The sequence below is a fragment of the Lytechinus variegatus genome, chromosome 2 (genome assembly GCF_018143015.1).
Source record: "Lytechinus variegatus isolate NC3 chromosome 2, Lvar_3.0, whole genome shotgun sequence".
Classification (NCBI taxonomy): domain Eukaryota; kingdom Metazoa; phylum Echinodermata; class Echinoidea; order Temnopleuroida; family Toxopneustidae; genus Lytechinus; species Lytechinus variegatus.
The window spans coordinates 38057568-38069626 of record NC_054741.1 but is presented as its reverse complement, the minus strand read 5'-3'; the positions used below and the strand labels follow the sequence as shown (position 1 = coordinate 38069626).

At 35.8% G+C, this 12059-nt stretch overlaps 2 protein-coding genes across 2 annotated transcripts in view; one reads left to right on the top strand and one right to left on the bottom strand.

Moving 5' to 3' along the window:
- LOC121408044 (L-fucose kinase-like) overlaps positions 1–12059 on the top strand; it is a 62839-nt gene that overhangs the window by 31618 nt on the left and 19162 nt on the right. The window lies entirely within an intron of this gene.
- On the bottom strand, positions 9096–11733 carry LOC121408046. Its single transcript, XM_041599360.1, has 3 exons — positions 11323–11733; positions 10376–10609; positions 9096–9787 (listed from the first exon to the last, which is right to left on the bottom strand). The coding sequence occupies exons 1-3, from the start codon at positions 11592–11594 to the stop codon at positions 9622–9624; spliced, it is 672 nt and encodes a 223-aa protein (XP_041455294.1). The 5' UTR covers positions 11595–11733; the 3' UTR covers positions 9096–9621.

Sequence of the window (12059 nt, the reverse complement as noted above, 5' to 3'; positions counted from 1 at the left end):
TTGCCTTTCCTCTGGAAAGGTGGTCCCTACAGTCACATCCTCAACCCAAACAGACCATCTTGAAGCAGAGTCAGAGGATAATAAATATGATGACAAGGACGATGAATGTGATGACGAGGATGTTGAATATGACAACAAGGATCCAGACTATATACCAGAGCAGGAACTTGAAGAAAAGGATGCAGAAGAATTTGAGAAAGTGTAAGTGGTTTTCAATTATTATGATGTTAATGCTTGTCAAAATGCTATCATAAATAACTTTGAAAGCTTTATGGATCTAATTGAAAACGAGAAGGCAAAAGGGTGTACAAGCATCACTGATGGTCTTGCAGAAGTCTTAGGTGGTATGATGAAGGTCACAGGTAATTTAAGGTCAATTAACTTTGTATTTTATTATCATAATTATAATGATGTGTTTTTTAGATAATTATTAACATAATGTTTATATATATCAATAAAATTGTTTTTAAATTCGTCACTGGTTATATATTGAATCAAATAATGCAAGAAAGACTGCCAGGTGTTCTTGTTTTATTTACAATTTGACTGATCGATATGTTTTGTAATACAGATTACGCATGATTGCAGTTCATTTGCTATCAGTAATCTACCTAGAAGAGCCATAATACAGGTGGTAACTGGTAATAATTTGATTAATTTGGAGTTGCTTCTTCCGTTATGACTCTTAATTAAGCATTACTTCACACGGTAGGTTTTCATTTCCTGTCTCTATTATTTGATAATATTGGTTACACTTTATGGAATGTTTGTTTGTTTTTTACAGGAACATGCCTGCTGATATCATCAGTCAGCAGAAATACATTGTTTTCGAGGAACAGCTGATTGAGCTATTTAGGCAATGCAGGAGCTGCCACTTGCCCTGCTCAGTGGAAATCCAGCAGCCAGCAAACTTTGGGAGTCGGATTAAAGTGGTATCAACATGTGAGGAATGCGGCTCCAGACACGAATGGTCTTCACAGCCAACAGTGGGCAACTTATCAGCTGGAAACATATTGTTATCGTCAGCGATTCTGTTTGCTGGGGCAAGTGCCACCAAGATATTTAAGATCTTCAAGATAATGAATCTACGTGGTATATCAACATCAACATTCAACGAACACCAGACCAAGTACCTCCAGCCAGCAGTCATCTTGGAATGGAGGAAAGCTCAATCAGCTATTTTAACCAACATCAAGGCCAGTGAGCATGACCTGATTGTGGGAGGGGATGGCAGGAGTGATTCCCCGGGACATTCTGCCAAATTTGGATCATATACCTTAATGGACTTGAGGACAGACAAGGTCATTGATGTCCAGCTGGTGCAAGTGAGTGATGTGTGTCATCTATTTTCAGTTTTTATGGTTCAAAGCTTTTTTTTATGTAATTGGAAATTATCAAGAAAATCAAGATTATTTACTTCCTTGACTCAGAAAGATCATTTTCTGATGTTCCACTTGGTAAATACTATAGTCCCACATGTAGACTTTCATGATGTTGCAACATTTACTCCAAATGATCATGGACCGTGTGATTGCTCTGATTGTTTTTCATAGTTTACATTCAGTCAACACCATGAAAATGTACATGTGGGACTACAATATTTACCCGGTGTAACATAAATAATCTGTAAGAGTCAAGAAAGTGAATATTCTGCACTTTTTTCAGGAATGTTTAAATCAAAACAATTCCAAGGAAATATAGAAAATAGGTGGCAATTTCTTTTTGATCAGGTTTCTTTTTTCCTCCTATATTGGTCCTAGATCTGAACTGTAAGTATGGTTAAACAGTTGTCAAAATATATAAAAGGAATTACTTTTAACAGTTGTTTGAATGGCGTTAAAATGTTTTGAGTCTGCCCCAATTTTTTTTTCTTTCCCTCCCATAATTAGTGTACAGAGGTGAAGAATTCCAATGCAATGGAATTGGAAGGTCTGAAACGGGCATTGGAGAAGATGGATGCGGAAGCTGTAGAGATAAAAACAATAGTGACTGATCGGCATCTTCAGATAGCGAAGTTCCTGCGGGAGAATTACCCCCATATAGATCATCGTTACGATGTATGGCATATTGCGAAAGGTAATTATCAGAATGTGTGCTTAATTTTATGTCAGAAAAAATCAATAGTACTGTTTGTGTTGAAATTTTATTGTGTCTTTTTTAGATGTCTTATATTTTAACGTTTCTACATATTACTAGATGCATATTAAAGAAAAATGCCAGTAGTTGCAGTAAACACTGATTTTATGAGAAAGTCTGTAAAACCAGGCTTAATTATCAGTATATCATCGAGGATCTAGATCTGGTACAGTTACATAAACTGAACACTTAAAATCTTGAAAATCTATGCTGAAAAATGTTCACACTGAAGATCACCAACACAGATAGGCACACGTGGGACAGTGTAATATTATTGCTGGGATAAAGACCAGACGGAAGTGACAGAATCCGCGCTTTTTTTGCTTATTTCTCAGTTATTACACAATTTCTTCCAAAATCCTTTGGCACATATTTTTTCATTCATTAAAACAGACACTTAATTGGGTGGCCAGTATATTAGATTCTGTAAAAAGTCATTTTGAGATCGTTACCAGAACTGGAATTTATCGTTAAAACAACCAAATTATCAATGCAATGTAGCACCTTATGTCTACTTGGCTTTGAATATAGAATCGCACTTTACGCTGTTTTTTTTCTTAGTTTCACAATCAATTAATAATAATAATAATTGGCATTTATATAGCGCTTTATCAATCTATGACTGTTCAAAGCACTTCACGCTTTTGACAATTCTATGTTTTTATTGGATCTTGCCTAGTTGCCTTTCTTGTGCCATTGTATGACATGTTCTTATTTTGTATACTACAATTGATACTTTGATTTTTGTTTTTATGCTGTCTTTGTATGATGTAGGATTGAAAAAGAAACTGAAGGCATTGGGCCGAGTTAAGGACTGTGAACTCGTGCAAGCATGGTTGAGGACACTCATCAACCATGTGTACTGGACAGCACTCTCCAGTCCAGGTGGCGACAAGGATGTCATGAAATCCAAATATAAGAGGTCAATGAACCACATCCGAAACATCCACACTGACCAAGACCCAGAACAGGCATGCGAACATGGGGACGATTATCCAGCACGGGAATGGATGAAGTCAAGTAAGCTTTATGATCATTGATTGCATTGGTTTACTTTGACTGTTTGTTTTTTAAATCACCAAGTAAAGATATACATTTGCTTTTCAATTAAATTGTGCTTGAAAATATGCGTTTGTTCAAATATTCAATTAAGTAAAATTGATGACATGTTTGATATGAATATTGGAGACATTTTATAAATCTGAAGTCATTACTGATGTACCTGTTTTCGAATGAGAAATGTTTTGATATTTTTAAAAGTATTTGGGACATGATTCCAAAGTGATTAAGTTTTACACCAATATATAGTGTGTATTGTTCATATCCTCATTACAGGTACAAAAGTGTACGAGAAGTTGCGGGAGATAATGTTGAATACTAGAATTCTTAATGACATTGGGAAGATGTCTTCCCATGCACAGACAAGCAAGGTGGAGGCTTTCCACAATGTTCTTCTACATTGGTGCCCCAAGTTGCTGGTATATTCATACCAAGGGATGAAGTGCAGGTAAAGTAGGCCATTAGAACGAGTTAGATTTATATTTTTATAAACTGAAATCATTCTTTTTCATTCATTTATTATACTGCTAGCAAACAAAGTTTGAAGGGGGTATATAGGAATCAGGGAACCTTAGGTCGGTTTGGAGGATAGTCAAGGAGATGGTACTTCAATTACTAATTTACAGATTATTTCTCAATTTTGGACCAATTTTGAAATTAACCGCATACATTGGTTTTGGGATAAAGACATCTTCCATATGGGTTGTAAATTGCATTAATGTGGAGTGGGTAGCAGACATCTTTATCTAATATGTGGTTTTACTTTTTATTCACTTCTTGTTATATTGGGGGGGGGTGCTATGTTTGGTTATTATGTCATACTGATCACATTGTCCCAAGTATGCCAATCCTGTATAAAATGAATCTTTCAGATTATACTTGGCTGCTTTGCATTGGAACGAGAACTGTGGTAGATCGCAGGCTCAAGATGTGGATGGCAATCCAGTGTACAAGTTGAAGTATCCACGTTCCAAGGAAGGAGGTCACACAGTTGAAAAAGTTCTGACTGCTTGTACTTATGGTAAGTACTACTTATGAGAAGGGACTTTCCACTAAGCTATTTTAGTCTTATAATTTTCTTTTCTATAGAGATAGTAAAAAGTCATCAGAAGTCAGCTTATTTTGATTTGACTGATGATTCTTGATGGAAATGTCTTTTACATCGAGCACCAGATGGACTGGCAAAATTTTTCATCAATGGTTATACCTACTTGATTGCTTGAAATTTAAAATACACTATCTTGGGTTCTTGTTCATGTCCTTGCGCTACTAAAAATTCATAGTGCAGTTTTTCTGTTGAAATGAGATAAGAATCCGATTGTGCTTTTTACGTTATCTTGCAGCTTTTAATTACACCCCATCACTTGTTTAAAATCTATAAAGAATCAGACATGCTGGAATGTAGTTAGTAGGACGGCAATAATGTGTATGGACATTTTTTTTTTAAAGTCTTTATACACTGAGTTTATGTGGAGACTTGAAAATATATTGCCTTTTTTTTCTTGTAGTTGTTTTTTTCTAAAGGTTGACATCTAAAAAGCTCATACCACATCGTTCTCTCCAAGCCTGGCAGATGAGATGCAGGCAATTACCTGCAACAAAGTTCTGAGTTCAAAACTTTTTTCCTTGCAAATAAGATGTGTGCATTTCTGCAATCATTTGTGTGTGAGATGCATGTGAGATTCTGTCAATGCAGGCGATTGACACATGCAAGGCTTGCACAGAACGATGTGAGAGGGCCTTGAAGTATTTTTTTAACCTGTAGTTTGGGATTTTATCTTGCAGATTATGTGAAAGCTCTACTGAGAGTAGTTCTGGATCTGGTGGAAAACAAACTGCAAATCAGAGGCGAAATGGACGAGTTGCAGCCAAAGCCAGCCCGAAGTGCCTCATACCAGAAACCCAACAAGAGCGAAGCTGTTCAGGCTTTCGAGGAGCACCATCGCTTTGCTGATAGAACCTAGTTTGATTTTGAACAAATTCATCAGTGAATTTTAGAAGTAAAACCATGATTAATGAACCAGACTTTGTTACTATATATGCCTTTTCATGAAACATGGTGAATACATTTTCTATCAGTACACAGAAGATTATCGGTATGATTTATGCACGTGAGTAGTGTATAATAAATATGCATAATAGAAAAAGCAGAGATGCCAAGTTCAAAGACCAGCTATGCGTGAGATTTTCTGTGAATCTGAGTGAGATCACAGACATTGTGTACAATGTATATGGAGATAGGCTTTGATAGTTGCATGAAACAGAGATTTGAGGGGATGAACCAGAGTCCAAAATGCTTGAGTCTCACGCATAATGTGTGAGACTTGGTTGCTCTGAAAAAGGTGAAATACATGGTATACCACAATATATGTGGATCTTGGAAAATACCTGTAAACTTATGTATCCTGTCCTAGCATTAGCCTAGGGAATAAATTATTGCTGCTTTTAATGTAGGACAGCAGCCAGTGTCAACATCAAAATCTTGACTGAGGTTAACTTTTTAAATGTCCTAACTTTCATTGCCCATGACATTATTTTTAGGATAATACTTCAGGTGAATGTAATTACAGTTAAATGAACTGTGATTATGCTCAGATTTAACAACGAAACTTGAATTTTCAAGTCAAGTATGAAAGATTGATGCTGCTTTTTGGATAGTAGTCAGTTCGACATCAAAATCTTGAGTGAGTCCTAAATTTGTATTGTATATGGCTTTAAGATCAGGAAAAATTATCCAGCTTGGACGTTATCAGGCTATAATGAACTTTGATCATGTGTAGATGTAAATATGAAAAAAATCCTAGATCAGTTTTCCTTGCAAATTAGATATAAAGGGAATGCTAGATAAATATACAAACTGACTCCTTTCTACCTATCCCATGCACACAAATATTAACATTAGACCATCTCATTTTGATGTTTAATGAAGCTTGTACACAAAGGGTAGGAGTACAAAGTAAACTTTTTATGGAAGTTTTAAGGGGGTGATGGATTAACATCATTTTAGGTAAAAAAAAACTCCCCAAAACATGGTTAATGGTAATAGCGTTATATGTACCATTTTCATAAGTTCATTAACACATCTATTTTATTTCGAATACTGCAACATTTTGTCGGTCTATGAGACAAGTGTATGCCCAGGTTTTCCATTGCAATGAGATCAGGGTATAGGGTACTTCTTTCTATGTACAGCAAAAATGAGCTAGTACTGAGTATAAAGGGAATACTAATGGGTATTAGAGCCACTTAATTTGCATCTGCATCCTAAATTTATGGCCTAGAGTTGTTTAATTGCACAAAGTGTGTTGGGGGGTATTTTAATGTCGCATAGTCAATTTTCTATTTGTATATTATAGGCAACACTACCAGGCATGTCCCACCTTCCACCTGTTCATTTGAATATTTACCAAACGACAGATTTATTGCACTATGTCATATAAATGACTTATGTACACCTTGTTATAGATAGTGAATGATACAGGTTATGCGACTTCTCCTAAATTGATATTCAGTAAATTTGACAGAAAAGAAAATTTCTATTGGGAGTTTGAAAAGAATGTGTACAATATAGAACAAGGTGATTTGTTAAAATATAAGTAAAGAAATACCAAGAAAAGGAAAAAAGAACAGTTTGTTTTACTTTTATTATTGTATTTATGTTTTCTAGTATGCTGAGACTTGGGATAATGAAGTGATAGAGAATCAAGTATATAAAGATGTAAAGGGAAGAGAGAAAGATATGGAGAGTGACAAAGGGGAAGGGTGAGAGAAGATATAAGAAACACAGAAACGGAGTAAAGAGGGAGAAAGATAAATGAGAGAGGGGGCAAGGGCAGAATGACAGCGAGAGAAAGTGAAATAGGGGGGAAGGATGATGGATGGGAGAGAGAAGAGGGGGTGAACTGAAGTCGTATGGATGTATGTCAGGAAGAATGGGTTATTTCGGACGTTTTTAGGGGCATCCATTGTGTAGGAGAAATAATAAAGTATTTTTTCCCCTCTGTAATCACATCTTATCTGCAGAAAACCATTAAAACATGCAAATCAAATGATCAACAAATTATTTTCCAACCATTTCTTTTGCTGAATTGTCGAATCAGCCAGATTTCTGTGGTCAGAAGAGTTTGACATGAAGATTCAACTAGTTGATACCATAACTTTTTTCTCTATTTTTGAGAGGGAACTGGTGAAAATGGATCAATCACAGTGATTACTTTCTGACCAGTAGCATATATCAGACAAATAAAATTCCATCATAAGAAATTGACTTCCTCGCTAATTTCTGTTCTGTGTCTACCATCGTTTTCACACTTTCTCTTTCCATGTCTCTCCTATTTCTCTTCTTATTTCTCTATACGATTTTGCACTTGTTTCTCAATGTAGATCTTTGCATTTCTCGAACTCCTTCCCCTTTCATTCCTCTCACAATATTAAATTTATAAATGAAATATAAAAAAAATGTTTTCACTTCTTATTTCTCTATACGACTTTGCACTTGTTTCTCAATGTAGATCTTTGCATTTCTCGAACTCCTTCCCCTTTCATTCCTCTCACAATATTAAATTTATAAATGAAATATAAAAAAAATGTTTTCACTTCTTATTTCTCTATACGACTTTGCACTTGTTTTCTCAATGTAGATCTTTGCATTTCTCGAACTCCTTCCCCTTTCATTCCTCTCACAATATTAAATTTATAAATGAAATATAAAAAAAATGTTTTCACTTCTTATTTCTCTATACGACTTTGCACTTGTTTCTCAATGTAGATCTTTGCATTTCTCGAACTCCTTCCCCTTTCATTCCTCTCACAATATAAATTATAAATGAAATATAAAAAAAACGCAACAAATGCATCATGTTCAAGTTCAATTCATTTCATATATTTTAAAAAAGACAAGGTTACAATACAAAGTGAATGTTAACAAGATTGGTTGACATGACTTCCTACTCATCTGCCAGTGAAATGAATGCTCAATGTAATAGATGGAAATGAGGTGTATAATTATTCAGTTCTCCAAAATTTTCAATCCAAATTCAATGACAAGAAATATATTTCCTTGATGAAATAGTTACATAATGGGTGGATACATCTCAACAATTTTGCATAATTATGTCAAGTGAGAAGCTTGTCATGCTTTTGAGACGATACTTCCTACATTGTACTACCAGTAGTTCTGAAATGAAGCAACACACTCCAAACATATGTCACAGAGAAAAAATCCTCAAAATGTGATCATGTAAATAATAATAATAGCAGGGCCTGCTGGGAGAACATCTTTCAGAACTGAAGTGGGTTCCCTGGGTAAATTTTCTATATTATTATTATTCTTGTTACAACAAAAAAAATACACTATAACTGTTATAAAATGATTTCCAACTTAAACAGTAGGGAACCAATTTATTTCTATAAAAAATATAAGCAAAAAAGTAAAAGACAAATAACTGCATCAGAAAATTTTTAAATGAAATTGATTCACAAAGAAAATTAATGATTCCAATGATTTATATTTTTCTAATGAAAAGTCTTCACACAACAAAAAATGGATGTTAAAAGGGTTATAGATTTGCAGCAAAATCCTAATATCATGTCTAGATATTTAAAGTATATTTAATGAACGTGAAATAAGTGGATGCAGAAAAATTAATGCTAACGTGTCATTAAATGTCTTTTATTTTCCTATTATCAGTCAAATTACTGTTGTGATCACGATATCTGCAGACAAGATCATAATACCTTCAAGGGCTGAGGGAAATGGAAAAAAATTAAAAAATTCCCTGGCTATTGTAGAGTTAAATCCTTTATTTTTTTAATACTAGTAAATGCTAAGGACTGAAATTTTTGTACTATTAAATAATATGCCACTCATGGAATTTGATACATATGTAACTTTAGGACCAAATATGGAGTCTGAATTACTGAATCACGTATGAAAAAGAGTAAGGACACAATTTAAGATATGACTACAGATTATGAGATTGGTACTAGTAATTTATCTCAACCATGCAAACCATGAAGGTTTAAGGACAAAATGCTCACTTACAAATGGTAGTCTACACTGACACACTAAATCTTTATTGATGAACTAAAAATAAATACATATATAGAACATTCTTACATCCACATAACTTGTGTGTATTGCTATGTATATAAAATGAGAGTGTAATAGATGATTGGGCAACAATGCAATTATGTGATCACATGCACATGCTTGTACATGTAGATGAACAAATTAAAACAAATATATAGATGATAGTACACATCTTGTTTTTTCTGACATTTTTCAGGAAAAATATACAATGTATGTCACAATTAAATAATAATGATGATTCATGATTTCATAGACATAATGAACCAGACCTTCAGCTACAGTGCTATAGCAATTATTGTTGGTTGGAATGTACATACAGGTAATTGACTTTAAGCTCATCTTAGGCGACGTAGGATGGTGCCCTTGTACTGATCCCCTCCATCTGGATAGGCTTCCATGATAGCAGCATGGATGCATGCAGGCAGTTGTACCCTGATGTCTTTTCCAAGCCAGCCCCAACACCATCTCACCACTTTCCGATATGCCACATATCTGTATTTCCTTAATGATATTAAATGAAAAAAGAGAAGAAAATGATAAATATGGCTTTAATGCAAGACTCGTAATTCCTATAATTAAATGATACATTGGGAATTTGATTAGCAGTTTTGGTCAAACAATGTGTGAAAGTGTCATATTGTTTCTTATATTTTTCACATTTTTCGTCATACTACATTACTGGGTGAGTAACTGTGAGGGGGGGGGGGGCAAAAACAAGGTTAAATACATTGCACTGCAGTTGAGTGCTCTAGACAAAAAGGGTAAAGAAGAACTTAAATTTTGTCAAGTCAATAATGGTACATATTTGTAGATGTAACAAAAATTATTCACTAGACTTTGAATCTTACAAAAAATAAAACATCAGAGTAACACTGTATGATGAATCTGACCAATTATCCCCCCCCCCATGCATAGATAATCTGTCTTCTTTATGAGCTGCTTTTTGGGGAAAAATAGTCAAGTCCATATGTAATTTTCCCCTTCCCAAAAGGTATGAAGATAATTGAAGACATTTTTACATCAGAGCAAAGTACGTTATTTTCTTCTGATACAACTTCCAATGTAATAAAAGAGCAATATATGACTTACTCGTTATTGCGATCACCGAAACCTCTCGCTGCTCGACGCCACCGATCTGTATATTCCAACCAACCAATATAGAGCGATGTGGCATTAAGTATGGCAGGTTCGAATTCATCTGATTCCACCAGACAGCGTGCTCCCTGTCGCTCAGCCTCTCCAAGTACCTCTGGTGCTTCCCTGCAGCACAAACAATCTCCTTCGTTGAAAGAAGGGTGCACACGACACCTTCCACATGTACACCCGGATACAAGAAAGATTTTTTTTTTTAAATATGACCTTCCATATTTTCCATTTAACAAGGAACACAAATAATAATTAAACACAAAAGCAGATGCAAATCCTCCTTCTAAACTCAAAGTTCAATTTGGTCTATGACTCGACTCAAAAGGCTGAGCCGCCCATGGTCCATTTCATCATGAACGAGCACAGCTGAGCTGAGAGTCGGTGAGAGTGCGCTGATTAAAAATACCGTATGCCAAATGAAATTTTGGTTTAAATACAGAGGTAGGCCCATCCCTCACTATACAGTATTAGTTTTACTTTGTGTGTTAATTACTGTTAGCCCCCCGAAAAAAATAAAAAATGAAATACTAAATGGATTGACATGATTGACCGAGTCAGAATCTTGCATTGCATCTTGTCTTGCATTGATCGGACTTAGCAAGCATGCCCTGCCTTGGCTTAGACAAAAAGCTTCAATCTCTGTCATATGGGTTGTTCCACTGAACTCCATTGGCTCCACTCACCAAATAATTTTTTTTCAAAAAAGTTGGATTAAACTCCTCAAACAGATGGCTGCCAGCCGTTAGCTCTGCCTGTGCATGCTGGCCCTTGTTTGCCGAATGCATGCATTTATATTAATTATGACATGCATCAGAAAGTTGTTAAGACTACTATAAGGTACCCGGTATCGTATCTATACTGTTCGGTAAAAAATATATTTGAAAATTTACCAATTATCGACGTTTTCCAGAAGTCGATTAGCATTAGCTGGCCCAGCATCCCCGACATTCTGCCCCGGCTCACCACGGGGTAAGGGCTCGTAATCCCATTCGACGAGCTGCCGGTTCTCCCCGTCATCAGCTTCGCCTCCATCGCTATCACTACTGCTGCTCGTCTCATCACTCTCAGTCTCACTATCGGTGCCATCAACATTTTCAGATTCAAAATCCATAATCAAGTCTTGTTGATCGAGCGCATCTTCTCTCTGAGCCGGGGCCGTCATTCCTCTCCTTATAATATCAATAACAGAGTATGACGGAAGCAAACAAACTTTACAATCACTGCCAACAAAGTCAAAATCGATAGGTACGGAGTATGCAAACAGCGAACACTATGCACACCCACGGCCGGCCACAGTCTCGATATCTCCGCCGGGCTCGCGGGTGCAATCGCAAATACAGCGTTGATATCAGCTCAGCTGTGCTGCTCAGCTCAGCCCAGGCCAGCTCAAGCTAGCTCCGGATCCGCGCTCTACACAACTTGACGTCATCATTTTCGGGCGACGTGGGGGGTCGCTCAATCGAAGGGAATTTGGAAGGGGTGGTTTATTAATTTTTCTTTCATTGTTTTTGAGCAATGGAAGGAGATACACGTAATATGTTTGGTATATTTGTATTCTATGAATCATTAGCTTTCTTTTGATGTATGGTTGTTTTCACATCGGTCAGGATCTTTAAGTTTTTAAAGA